Source organism: Ipomoea triloba, chromosome 14 (genome assembly GCF_003576645.1).
Source record: "Ipomoea triloba cultivar NCNSP0323 chromosome 14, ASM357664v1".
Taxonomy (NCBI): domain Eukaryota; kingdom Viridiplantae; phylum Streptophyta; class Magnoliopsida; order Solanales; family Convolvulaceae; genus Ipomoea; species Ipomoea triloba.
The window spans coordinates 4825331-4839810 of NC_044929.1; the positions used below are offsets into that span (position 1 = coordinate 4825331).

Consider the following 14480-nt stretch of genomic DNA (forward strand, 5'->3'; position numbering starts at 1 on the left):
AAAAAGAAAAGAAAAACAATTCTGACCCAAAAAAAAAAAGAAAAAAAAAAGAAGAAAAGAGGACCCAATGCACGCGCCATGTTGGGCGCAGTAGTGCGCCACAACTTGGGCCCAGGGCTGGATTTTAGGGCGTGCAAGATGGGCTACAGCACAGGGCCCCCAAAATTTTGGGGGCCCCTAGTCCAGCCTTGGGTTATGTTTTACATGTGTTATGTTTAGATAAACTTATTAAATAAAATATTTTAGTTTGCATTATGTTTAGAATTTTGTTCATAATAAATAAAGTTTGAATTTGTTTAAGCTTTTTGTATTTTTTTTCTTTGCAATTTTTCTTCAATTTGCAGTTTATTTATACTTTGATAGGGCCTCACTTATTTACCAGGGCCACACAAATAGAAAAACCGGCCTGCTTGGGCCCACAAAAAATTGATTTATAGGGTAAAAAACGTCACCCACATCAGTGCAAAAACCTTAATCTAGTTTTTTCTTCTGCCAAAAAAAAAAAAAAAAAAAAAAAACCTCCTCAGAAACCGTTGTTGTGGATGTCCAAAGGGTGATTAATTTGACTGTAATTCTTATATTTAAATTATTACATTCTTCAAAATTAATGTGTTTAGACAAGCGAATAATATTTTGAGAGAGAAAAAAGTTTAATGTCAATTGATGCGACTTTAAATATTTTGAATTATTTTTCGCTAAATCACTATATCATGTGGATTTGTGCAGCTTAGAAATTTTTAATATTATAATAAATATTTTAATATTTTAAATAAAATAATAAAATATATATAATTATACAATTCTACTCATTTTCCAGAAAATGAATCAAACACACAAAGACTGTTTTTCAGAATACATTCAAACATTGAAAATGGCCCTATTTTCTGAAAAATGACTCATTTTTTAAAAATATTTTTCAAAAATCTTTTTTTATGCTTTCTAAACACTGCCTAAGATTAGTCGTTCGGGTGTTAACATAGAGAACCATACACTACAATGTTCACGTGTGGGCAAGAGAACCATACATTACATAAATAATAGTACAAACAATTAAATATATTGTTAGGTACACCTCAAAGTACATAAGTATTATAGACTTAAAGTATTAATAAATTGGCGCCATGGGTTTCAACTTTGATTTGTGGGAAAGCTCACGGTCGCTCCCAAGATATATTTTAGATGAAGTTTGTCGTATGACCATGGTTGAAAAAATTGTTAGGCGCTCATCAGGCGTTTAGAGGGACAATTTGCGCCAGCTAGAACGCCTAGGTTGGGATTAATCGGCGCCTAGCCGTCCTTATATTTTTTATTTTTTATTTTATTTTTTAAAAATTTGTTCAAATTTTTAAAAATTTTAAGACTCGATAATTATAAACTATATATAATATTTTTAATAGTTAATACTAAAATATTAAATATGAATCTAAAAAACATCTAGAGTTTGAAAAATCTAGAGTTATTTCGCTCAAAACGATGTTGTTTTTATTGAAAAACCCAATTTAAAAAAAGAAAGGAACAATAGCTAATCGGCCAACTAGATGACCTAGTCGGTGCCTTTGGCGGCCTAGTCAGTGCCAAGGAGGCCTAGGCGGCCTAGCTGGTCGGCCGCCTAGACCACCGATTATGGTGATACACTAGGCAGTCAGCCAGCGCCTAGCGCCTAGGCGCTGATTAATTGGTGCATAGGCAGGATTTTTGCAACATTGACTATGACTATAGTTGGCAAATGACCACGAGGTAAACAAGCTTAAATTGTCCATAGCAGATTGGCTCAAACCAAGAAGGTTAATAAAGATGATAATCCCAACCAAGATGGCAATAGATCCATGCTTGTAACTACAAGGTCACGAGTTCGAATTCTTACTCCCTTGGTTTGAGCAGGTCAGCTATGGGTAACCTAGGCTGGTTTATTTGTAGTCATTTGCCGGCTAGATTCACAAGGTGTAATTTACTCACACTCGAAAGCGTTGTGAGGTTTACCTTGTCATCCAAAAAAATAAGTTAATAGACAAATCCTAAAAAAAAAAAGTCAAACTTAGAACCTTTTAATTACTAAGTCAACTATCTGATCAACTTTGCCGAGGTTGTTTCTTCCATGAGTTGCCACTGATTGCACATTTGGGTTTACACGAGGCAAAGCCCATTTACTTTAATTTTTATTCTCTATTTTCTATTTGGAAAACATATTTATCAACGTTTATTTTCTAAATTCAACTTTTTCGAAATATACTCAAATATAACATTTTAAATATAACATTTACTCAAAATTTTGAGTGATATTTTAAACATAATATTTAGAATATGTTCAATTTAAAAGATAATATATATATATATATATATATATATATATATATATATATATATATATATATATTTGAACAGTTCGTTTACTCCAGAAAAAAATATCAGGGATTTTAGATTCAATTAAAAAAAAATTCAAATTCTTGTACATTCAGTACACAAATAATGTACATTTAGTATATTAAAAATGTATTTTTTGTTATAATCCACACTCTTATGTACCAGGATTAGGACTTCCGAGGAAGCTTGTATATAGGCTATATTACTTGTGAAGAAACCCATTCAATGATCAACTGACAAAACAGACAAATATCGAGAATATGAGTTCTGTATATTCATTTGATGCAGATGCAGGTGATATCCAAGAGATTAAGAAGGTGAGGGAATTCATTAGAGAATTCTATTCCGAATCGAAGAAGCTATGGTATCTCGCCGCGCCGGCCATATTCACAATTGTTTCCCAATACTCCATCGGTGCCATCACTCAGGTGTTTGCCGGTCATGTCGGAAACATTCAACTTGCAGCTTTTGCTGTTCAAAACAATCTTATTGGTGGCTTTGCTTTCGGCATCATGGTATATATCTATTATTTTTGGCATTGCAAAATACTATTTTAACATTTAAAATCTACTCCCACCTTTTATAACCTCACACAATTTTTTGATGTTCTCATCTTTATCGGGACCACTGAATAAATATAATATATTATTATTTGTCATGTAGTAAAAGTCATGGAATAGAATTTGAGAGCTCTTTCGCACTACAAAAACAAAAATTATATATATATATTTTTGAGTGGTACTGACTCTATTCCAATGTAGTATGAATAATATTCCACTGAAGCTGGAATCCACTCCCTTCCACGTGGGAGTGTAAATCCGGTGCCACTAAACCACAAAGTCTTTAGCTTATATATATATATATATATATATATATAGACGCAACATCATCGACCAAACTTTTGATATCAACTTCTTTCTAAGAGTTGTTTCAATTCCAAACAAATGCAATAAGACTTCAAATTCATATCAGCCCTGGATTCTAACTTGTTATAACTAAACAAAAAAGCAGTTATATTGCTCAAAGCTCTGGGTCAATGAAATAATAGTTTGATCTACAATGTATAAAAAAATAATGAACTCTGTAAGATTCTTCTCAACACTCTGCCTGAAACGATCCCCTCTACTAATATACTCCGTACATAATACGTTTATGCCAAACTACTAATAAAGTACAAAAACCCCTTAATTCCCTGATTGCAACCAAACGGTCTGGTAGAGAATTTATGCCAATCCACTAACATGATATGTTTGCTTTAATGATTTGATCACAAAAATTTAACGAAATCATGTATTACATGTTGACAGTATGGAATGGGAAGTGCACTAGAAACACTTTGTGGGCAAGCTGTTGGAGCAAAAAAACTAGAAATGCTTGGTGTTTACCTGCAAAGGTCATGGGTAATTCTGAATGCCACAGCCATACCCTTGACAACAATATACATATTTTCCGCCCCAATTCTCAAACTCCTTCACCAGAACCCACAGATTTCCAAAGCCGCCGGCACGTTCGCCTTGTGGATGATTCCACAATTCTTCGCCTACGTTTTCACTTTCCCTATCCAAAGGTTCTTGCAATCACAAACCAAGATTATTGTGATGGCTAGTGTTTCCGGCGTGGCTTTTGTCGGCCACGTCTTGTTTAGCTGGCTTTTTATGCTCAAGTTGCGGTGGGGGCTCCCCGGCGGCGCGGTTGTTCTGAACACCACGTGGTGGTTCATGGCGGTGGCGCAATTTGTGTATGTTCTCTCCGGGGCGTGTGGGGATGCTTGGAAAGGATTTTCCCGAAGGGCCTTTGAGAATCTCACGGGCTTTGTTCGCCTATCTCTTGCATCAGGAGTCATGTTTTGGTAAGTTCGTTTAATATTAATCCTTATTTTAATTTCTTTCCCCCCAAAAAAGTTGAATTCTCAACCCCAAGTGCCCCCAACACCCCGGCCCGACAAAGCATCTGAGAGAATGTAAATCATGGTAATGATCTACTCACTGACGCTTGTGAGAATTTGCCACTTGCTTTTTCTTCAAAACTTTATCCATGTGACCAGTTGAGATGGTGGGGCTCTTGTTTTAATTTCTTAATTATATTTGCGCGTGCCCACACACCCACTGGGTGGGGTAAACTCTACTGAGAACTAGGGCATATGAGAGAACTGTGAACTAATAAGAGCCGTTAATTTGTAAAGTTCGAACAGATCATAAACAATTATAGAAAAAAGCGTTGTGACATTTCTATAAATAACCCGAACTTAAGAGTGCAAGTCACACAGTGCATCGGTTAATAAATAAATAAATAATCAAAGTTAAACCATAAAATTTAATCTCCAAAATAGTAAAAAGTGAAGTCTTAAAAAAAATAAAAATTGTTAAAGTTTAAAAGGTGAACTCTAAGCGAAATTATCTTTTCACATTTAGTACAATTAATAATAATGTTAGGTACACTTTATACGGTTAAAATCTGAACCCTTAATATAATTAACTTTCACATTTTAATGCACTTTATACTTTTGTTAGGCATTGCTAGGTGTGCTCTAAAGACAAACCGTAACTACTAAACTCTAAAGTGAACTTAATCAATTTTAAAAACCTAAACCATAAATCAAAAAAAAATCATAATTGTAAAAGTTAGACAATTTCACTGCATCTATATGTATCACAGGATGCATTCTATGATATTGCTAAGTACACTTTATAGTGTTATTAGTTGTAATTAATGTTTAAATTATTTACAAAAATGTCATCGCGTCTTTCCTTCTTTCCTTGATTTAAAGCCGTCAGACCTTTTCAAATAAATAACTCTAGTTGGTTTATAGTTTCCTAACTAGTTCTCTCTCGGGCGCAAATTCTTATGTAGTGATCCAAAACCTATATATATGGTCAATCTAAGTGATTAAAAAAAGAATTTATTTTTGACAACCTAAAAATAGTTAATATACCAAAACCTCTTTAAAATATAATCATTTTCGTTGTAAGGAGAATAAATTTTTCTAATAAATTTTTTTTGAGAGTATAAGGTATTAACAAAAGATGAAGGCTTTGTTTGACTGAGCTTATTTAGAATCTTATAGCTATAAGTTAGTAGCTCAAGAGTTTATTTTGAAAAGTTATCTTAGGTAGCTTTTCAATAATAAGTTAGTAGCTTCCTAACTTTTTTTGCTTGTATCTTTATCTTTATTATTTTAAATAAATGACATCCTTTACTTCTCCCAATTAAAACTCTTTTAGCATTTTCTCTTCAATATGTTTAGTTGTAATTTCAATTTGATATTTGTGTTTGAACAATAATTTTTGTATGAATTAATTTTATGAATTATAAACATTTTGCTTTAATTTATATAATTTCAAATATATGTTCTGACTTTATATTTTATTAAAATATATTAATTTCATTCTTTTATATTTTAATATGTAAAGAAACTTATTTAAATTTAAAACTATTTAAATTTTATGAAGATGTCATTTTTAGTCTTTTTACATTTATTAGTTTATCAAAAAACTAGTTTTACCAAACACTTTTAAGCATAACAGTTATCTTAACAGGAGTTTCGAGCTTATAACTTTTCAACTTTTAGCTACCTTTTCAACTAGGTTTGCTAAAGATAGCTGAAATATATCTATTTTCAAAGATGTCATTTAATTTCATTTAAACCTATTTAATAAATTAGAGCTTGATCGACTCCATGAGAACAAGGGTGGGGATGGATGTCAGTTAATTTCATTTAAATCTATTTAATAGTAGTGTTAGGTGCACTTTAATAAATTAAACATGTTTTTAATTAGAGTAGTAATAATAATAATAATAACCAAATGTACTTTTTTCCTTTTTTCACAACCACCGAATTATAATTCGTGGGGAGAGAATGGGGGAGGGGGCGCCCATGAATTACAATTCAGCAAAAGGAAGAAATTGTAATTCTCTCTAATCAAACAATGTAATTTGCTTTGTTCATATATGTGTGTGTGTGTGTGTGTGTGTGTGTTCAAGCAAGAACACCTTCCCCTACAAAAAGTGTGGACGCATCTACACCATTCATCTTGAGAAATCGAAGGCTAAAATTTTACCATTACTAAACTTTCAAGTTTGTAATAATTATAAAATAAATCTCGTTCGTAAAAATTTTCAATAATTATAAGATTGACTCTACATTTTTTTTATTAAAACCTCAACCATATATGAACCTTGATGGACGGCTGAGATCAATCATCACTTTTTACATGAGGACCTTGTTTTCAATTGATCCTATCCCTATATATAGGGGAGGGTTCATGTGAGGACATCTTCGGTTTTAAAAATTGTGGACACATCTATACCCTCCATCTTGAGAAATCGAAGGCTAGACTCTTACCATTGCTATACTAAACTTTCAAATTTGCAATAATTATAAAATAAATTCTATTATTAATTTTTTTTAATAATTATAAAATTGATCTCATATTTTTTACTAAAATCCTCAACATTGATGAACCTTGTCAATAATAATAATAATAATTATTGTTATTATTCAAAATTGGATATCATGCATGTGGATGGCATTTCAACAAAATAAGCAACCATGTAAGAAAAAAAATTGTCATGTCATTATTATTTTTTATCTATTAACTTCTTAATTATTGGTAAGATTAAAATGACTTGCTTGCAATTTTTTAAATAAATAAGCTTAAGAGTCTAATTAAAAAATTTTAAAGTTGGAGAACCTAATTATTGTTTTTGTGCCAATGACCTTGTGGTCTAGTGGCACCTGGTTGCACCCCTATGTGGAAGGGGGTGGGTTTGAGTCTCAGCAATAGCAATGTTAACTCTTTGTACTTCAAAAAAAAATTACTGTTTTTGCAATAATTAGAAAGTTTAATTGACCATTTCCCCACAATTTTTTTTATTTTTTATTTTTTATTTTATGATTTGAATGTTTCCCCTAATCACAATTTTTTTGTGGATTTGTGCAGCTTAGAAATGTGGTACTTTGTGGGACTTATTCTTATGGTTGGATACACCAAGAACGCAGAAGTTTCAGTAGATGCAATTTCTATATGGTGAGTTTTTGTGCTTTTCCCATTTTACAAATATGCATTCTTTACAGTAAATTTTACCTCCCGTGAATCCGTGATACTATGAAAGTTACCGTTTTAGACACATAATTATAAATTACGCTATTATTAATTTAAATTAAAAAAGTGAAATAAAAAGATGTTAAAAATATACAATATAATAATATAGATGGATTTTTTTAAATATATTTGGTTAGATATGTTTTTTCATAGAATAAAAATTTAAAATTTAAAATTTGTATAATTTATATAATCAATACTCATGTATATATTTACATAAATTTATAAATGAAATTTATATAACTATATTGATTTATGTTTAATTTTATTTCATCAATATTATAATTCCCAAAATATGAATAATAGTTAAGTGAATTGTATTTAGAAATCAAAAGATGTACTCCGTAAATTTAAAATTCTATGTGTAAATTTAGACCATAATTAGAAAAAAAATTCTTTTATTCTTATATATATAATGCATTGCGTATGCACAAAATATTTATTAATGTGTATTTAGGAAAATTTTATAATATAATTTCTCTAGTTATAATTTTTATTGCTAAATGCAATTAGGCCATTAATTATATGTATTTATTAATTTTTTATTTATTTATTAAATTTAAAAAAAAAAAAAAAAAACAACAACAACAACAACAATTTTGGGTCGGTGTACAGTAAAACCATCTCACGTATCTTTATCCGTGAAACGGTTAGGGTCAATATGAAAATGTAATTATGTTAAAAAAAATGTAATACTAATTCGGAATAAATTGTTTGTTATTTATAAAAGAAAGTGTATTACTTTTGAGGGGAAATGTTATATTTTTAAATCGAATGTTATATTTAGGGGTTTAGCAGTTATTCATGAGAAAAATTGTAATACTAATCATCAAAAGATTGAATGATTGTTACTTATGAGAGAAAATGTAATACTTATGGAGAAAAATATAATACTTTAAAATCAAAGCATAATATTATGGGTTGAAGATTACATATAAAAAAAAATGGTAATACTTATGAAAACCTTATGGATCTCACAAATTAGAATCTGTGAGGCAGTCTCATGGGAAATTTTGCTCACAATTTTACACCTAATGATATGATATGGCAATAATAGATTCATTCTTCTTCTTTTTTTTTGATCCAATATAGATTCATTCTTAAAAAGCTCTATCAATTTACAAGTATTTGATAAATATTAATAATTACGAAATGACAGAAGTATATGTAAACTTATGCTATAGAACTTTATGTGTAAATAGTATTATCCTAATCTTCAATGTTCATTTGCAGCTTGAGCATTTCGGGATGGACGTTAATGTTTGGTGTTGGATTCAGTGCTGCAATAAGGTAATTAAATTAGCTAAAAAATAATGTTATATGGACAAAAATTAATGGAAAATCATTGGTCACTTAATTGTTTTGTAACTGTCAATTTAGTCCATATTATAATTTTCAATTTGATTGAATGAAATCCTCTAATTGTTTTAAATTTCGTCAATTAAATCCCCTTGGCATTATTCCGTCACTCGGCCGTTAGTTGCCCTTATTTGAGTGGGCATTTTAGACTTTTCTCATTACCCCTTTTATCACGTTCATTGTCGAGTGGGTCTCGTTGCCGTAACAGTTTAGTTAGAAGAAGAAGAAGAAGAAGAGTGGATCCTACATAAGAAGAATACCCTACCCCCATTTAGTTTTTCAATTGGTGTGGTGACGCTGGTTTCGATCGCACCTCGATAGCAACCTCATAATTGGTTTTTGACGCAACCGGCGCATCGTTTTTTTGGCGAAACGCCATCAATTCTGGGTGTCGGTGTTGAGACTAAGGAAAACAGTGACAAGCTTTGGCATTGCAGCGAGAAGAGACAACATAGGTGGGATGGGTTCCCAACTTATCATTGTTGTCTCCCCTCCTACAGGCGATGCTAGCTCCGGCCATCATTGTTTTCTACTTCGGGAGTGTGACGTTGGCTCTTGTCGTTGTTCGTCAACTTTTTCGGGTGGGGCTGGTTGTTGGGGAAGGCAATAGTGCATAGAAGAGAAAAGAGGCATTCATGAGCTAGCATTGGTTCTTCTTCTTTTTTTGTTATCACAAGAGGTAGGGTTTTCTTTGGTTAGATCAAGATTTATTGATACCCCCGAATAGGGTACCCAATCGGGAATGCACCCACGCACTTAGGACCCGCAGCCTACCTAGAAGACTAAGGGGACCCTAAATCAGGGCGCGTACAAGGTGCAGACGGGGCACCAAGTAGACCAAGTAGCCAGGTCGATCTCTTGCTAGGGCAGCCAGGCCAACTCCAGTCGCCCACCCACTTTGCAGGCAATCGGGGTTGGCATGGCAAACCGAGTGCTGGACCTTGAGGGCGGGGAAAGATTTTTCTCATAGGTTTCTTCCAAATTTGGGCGAGATTTCCCTTTTCATCATTAGGAAAGAAATCTAATCACCTAGGAAACTTTCTTAAGATCAATTTTGTTAATATCTCTTTCAGTTCTCTAGCATTAACGTCGCCACCTTACTACCTCAATTTCTCTCTTGATTATTTTAAGGTTTTGTTGGCTCGCCGTCTGACAACCTTGTGACCGTAAAACGAACAAAGATGATGATGGAACTCGATGCTATTATATTGCTTCTTCAACAGAAGGAGCTGAGCCACTTGATGGGACTAACAATGAAGGTGATAAAAGGGGTAATGAGTAAAGTCTAAAATGCCTACTCAAATAAGGACAACTAACAGCTGAGTGATGGAATAGTGCTAAGGGGATTTAATTGACGAAATTTAAAACAATTGGAAGACCACATTCATTCCAATTAAAAATTAAGGACTAAATTGACAGTTGCAAAATAATTGAGAGATCAAAACAATTATTTTCTCAAAATTACAATTAAAATATTTATTATTATGTGATTTGGGCATCCAAGTCATCAAAACATATTGATGTAGCATTCCAATCACCTTTAACACAGAGAGGTTATCTGCAAATGGGTTAATTATATTGCACTTTTTTTCTAACTTCAAGTGTCTAATTGGAGTTTTTTTTTCTAGTTTGAGTGCTTTAATTGTACTTTCATGAATAGTTTAAGGACTTATTTGACCATGACCTTAAGAAAAAAACAAAAAACAAAAAACAAAAAACAAAAAAAAAAAACCCTCATCCCTATTAAAAATAAACATTATGTCGATAGTCTATCTTGTAATGTGGGCCATGACACATGGTATATAATGATTGCGAGTCCGCCTGTTTGACATCTCTTCTAATTGACAAAACTATAAAACTTATCATTTATCCTTTCAAACAAAAAAAAATAGAACTTATCATTTATCACGTGTCATATTATTAGACAAAATATTGGAAATAAAATTTGATTAAAATTACAATTTCTTGAAATTGTATTTAAGCATCTATAACACCGCACCATGATTTTAAGATTTAAAAACACATATAATGCTTAATTATGTAATGAAATCCAATTCAAGATATAAACATAATTTGTGCAGCGTGAGGGTGTCGAATGAGCTCGGCGCCGGACATCCTCGGACAGCAAAATTTTCTGCGCCGGACATCCTCGGACAGCAAAATTTTCTGTAGTTGTGGCAACAGCTACTTCTTTATTCACCGGAATCATCCTCGGAATCATTCCCATTCTCCTTAGAAGCCGGTATCCGCCATTGTTTTCCAAAAGCTCGTCAGTACAGAAGCTAGTAAATGATCTCACACCATTGTTAGGATTCACCATTACCCTTAACAGCCTTCAGCCAACACTCTCTGGTTAGCATAAAATTATTCTCTCTCCCAATAATCTTGATCAAATTAAATATTTTGAGATTGATTCCAACACTGAAGTGCAGGGGTAGCCATTGGAGCAGGGTGGCAAAGCTATGTAGCATATGTCAACATTGTATGCTACTACTTGGTGGGTATTCCCATTGGTTTGGTATTAGGCTTTGTCTTTAAGAAGGGTGTCAAGGTATATATGCATTTCTTCTCTCATAGGTTATAAGTTAATGATAAACCTCTGAGCTCTGAAAGCTTATTGTGAATGATTGTAGGGCATTTGGTATGGAATGATGGCAGGGACTGTAGTTCAAACCATTGTTCTGATAGTTATGGTCCTCAGAACTAACTGGATCAAGGAGGTACAACTGTTTTTATTCCACATTTGACTGCACAATACCTAATTTCTAGTTATCAATGACTATCTTTTTCTTTTGAGTACTATTGACTCTGTTACAATGTAGTATCTGTTCATAACTACTTTCCCAACCAAATGAAGCACAAAGAATGACTTATTTAAAGTAGAAAATTGTCATTTCTAACTTTTTTCTTATATGTCTCTAAGAGAGAGTTGAAAATAACAATTTTGCCCTTCAAAATAAGTCATTGTCTTGAATTTGATCTAAAATTAGGCCAAAAGGACCAACCAACAATTGTTATACCATGGACCAGACTCAAGAGTCCCTAGTCCAAAAATTATGTGTTTGAAGTTGACATATTATGTACCTACTATAAATAAATTGAAAGTGCATATCATGTTAACTACAAACACATAAAATGGTAAATACAGACACAAACTATTAACAACAGATATAGAATATGTTAATTGCAATCTATTATGTGTCTGTTTATGATAATCATTTTATGCATCTGTAGTTACCCATAAGTGTGGGCATTTAAATAAACTCGTGCAGAATATGCTGTACATAATCTGAATTTGGTCCACAATGCAAGATAGACACATAATAATGTTCCAGGAATTTAAACTCTTGTTTCCACTTCTACAATTATTGAACATGTTAAGTTTCAATTCTCAATATGCTTAAATACAGGCTTCGATTGCTGGAGAAAGGATCAGGAAATGGGGAGGGGATCCAGATTCACAGCCACTTGAACTCCATTAGAGTTTCATACAAACTTAAATATTCTCAACTTATATAATTAGAATTGATGAGTTGAGATTCTAATTTATGCTTATATGACTCAAATATCAAACTTGAATTTAACACCATATGTTAAAATCATTAATACTGATATGACAGAGCTGCAAAATTGAATTCCACAAGACAATCCACTTATAATGAAAACAAATTAAACCACAACTTCATATCATAAATGTTAAGATTTCAAAACTGCAAAATGTGAGACAGAACCTTAGGCGGTGAGAAGAACAGCGCCGCCGGCCTCCTTAATCTTCTTCTCGGCGATCTTCGAGACGAGCTTAGCCTTCACCACAACCGGCTGATTGCTAGGAAGCACGCCTTTCCCCAAAACCTTGAAAAACCCTAATTGAGTCACATCGATCAAGGGAACATCGTCCTTGGACGCCTTTTCCTTCACTTCCTGCGGCACCATTGACCAAAGCTTATCAACGTTGACGATGGGGCAGTAGAACTTGTTGCGGAGCTTGTGGAAGTACCGCATCCCGACTTTCCCGAAATACCCCGGGTGATACTTGTCGAAGAGGATCCGATGGTGGTGCATTCCTCCGGCGTTTCCGCGGCCTCCGGGGTGTTTCCGGTGCTTCCCGATGCGGCCGTGCCCGGCGCTCACGTGGCCTCTCTTCTTCCTGTTCTTCTTGAACCTTGTCGTCATGGTTTCGGGTGGGGATGCCGGAGATTGTTGCAGAGCGGCGGCTGAGCAATGGATGTGAGGCTCGGGGCTAGGTTTGAAGGGTGAGCATAAAATGGTGATGTGTGGCGGGATTTTACGTATTTGCCCCTTGCTGGGCTCGTTTAGGAATTCAGGAATAGGGGTGAAAACGTAATTAGGGGTTTCTGTTTGGACTGCCACCGCCTGCCAGGGCCTCATATAAACAATGTGGGCCTCAACCAGACCCGTTATTTTTAAGGAAAAATTACATTTTAGTCCTTAATTTATAAAATAATTGTAGTATTTGTCACTACTTATTACTCATGTTTATTCTTTGTCCATAAATCATAATCGACGATGTGAATTTCGTCCGTTTTTTAACAAATCGTGCTTACTTTTCATCCTTAAGCTATAATTAGGATGTTGAAAATTATATCACTAATATTTTGTTAGAAAAGAGACAAAATTTGCAACTTGAGTTATAACTTAGGGACGAGAAGTAATCACGAACCATAAGTAAAGACGAATCCTACAATTACTCTATAACTTAAAGATAAAGATAAAAAGTTGAAATTTCCTTTAATTTGAAATAGTAATACATGTAGAGGGTTTAAAAATTAAATGGCTTTTTATAGAGTACGTATACCCCATACTCTACAATTTTATAGGGTTGCAGTAGGCAAATTATTGTGTGGACCATGGTCCATGCAATAATGATTGGTTACAGTATGAGTAGGGAATTTTTTACAAATATCCTAATTGTTTTTATCTCTATCAAAAATATATGTTTTATATGAATAACTATATTTTAACTCAAAACCATTTATATTTATACTTTTGTAATAGTTAATTTAGTTTTATTTAATAAAGTTTAATGTGCAAGCTTTAGAAGAATTTGCATGGGTTGAAGTATGCTATATATAGATAGTGATACAAGTTTAATGCATTGTTTCATTATTTTTAATGGTTTTTTTTTATATGTCATCATTAGATACTGTAATTATAACAAAATGTCTAATGAATCATACATCATCATGTTGTTATATATCGATGAATGATGAGAGGTTGATTGTTGAGGTGATATGCAACTGAGAAATTTGAAAATAAGATTGTCAAAAAGAGTTTGTGATGAAGGATTTAGGTTATGCAAATAAATCCTTTAAATGAAAATCATTAGGGAATAAGGATAAAGATGTTTTTATAAATCGGATAGAAAATATAATTCAAACAGTAAAAATAAGAATTAAATAACAAAGGACAGATGGTGCTTAGAAGGTACAAACACGGGTAGCCCAGTTGAAAGGATGGAGAAGAAAGCATTAGACCAAGTGTCTTGGTTGATTATTAATGATGTTAGAAGGGGGCAAGGAGTTTTAATATAGTATATGCGTCTTGTGAAATGAGTAGTTGCCATGCCTTCATCGACCCTGTCCAACCACTCGTCATCACCCTAGGTCACTATCACACACCCTTCTCCTATGTTAATTT

The 14480-nt window shown here is 33.1% G+C and overlaps 2 protein-coding genes across 2 annotated transcripts; one reads left to right on the plus strand and one right to left on the minus strand.

The window, feature by feature from the left end:
- Window positions 1–2621: 2621 nt before the first annotated feature.
- LOC116004490 (protein DETOXIFICATION 29-like) lies at window positions 2622–12365 on the plus strand. Its single transcript, XM_031244553.1, has 9 exons — window positions 2622–2876; window positions 3669–4210; window positions 7302–7388; window positions 8697–8753; window positions 10904–10935; window positions 10968–11174; window positions 11255–11373; window positions 11456–11542; window positions 12233–12365. Exons 1-9 carry the CDS (start codon window positions 2622–2624, stop codon window positions 12302–12304), a joined length of 1458 nt encoding a protein of 485 aa, XP_031100413.1. The 3' UTR covers window positions 12305–12365.
- Window positions 12366–12390: 25 nt separating this feature from the next.
- Window positions 12391–13071, minus strand: LOC116004487 (60S ribosomal protein L27a-3). The gene has a single exon (XM_031244552.1). The coding sequence runs from the start codon at window positions 12993–12995 to the stop codon at window positions 12555–12557; it is 441 nt and encodes a 146-aa protein (XP_031100412.1). The 5' UTR covers window positions 12996–13071; the 3' UTR covers window positions 12391–12554.
- Window positions 13072–14480: the final 1409 nt, after the last annotated feature.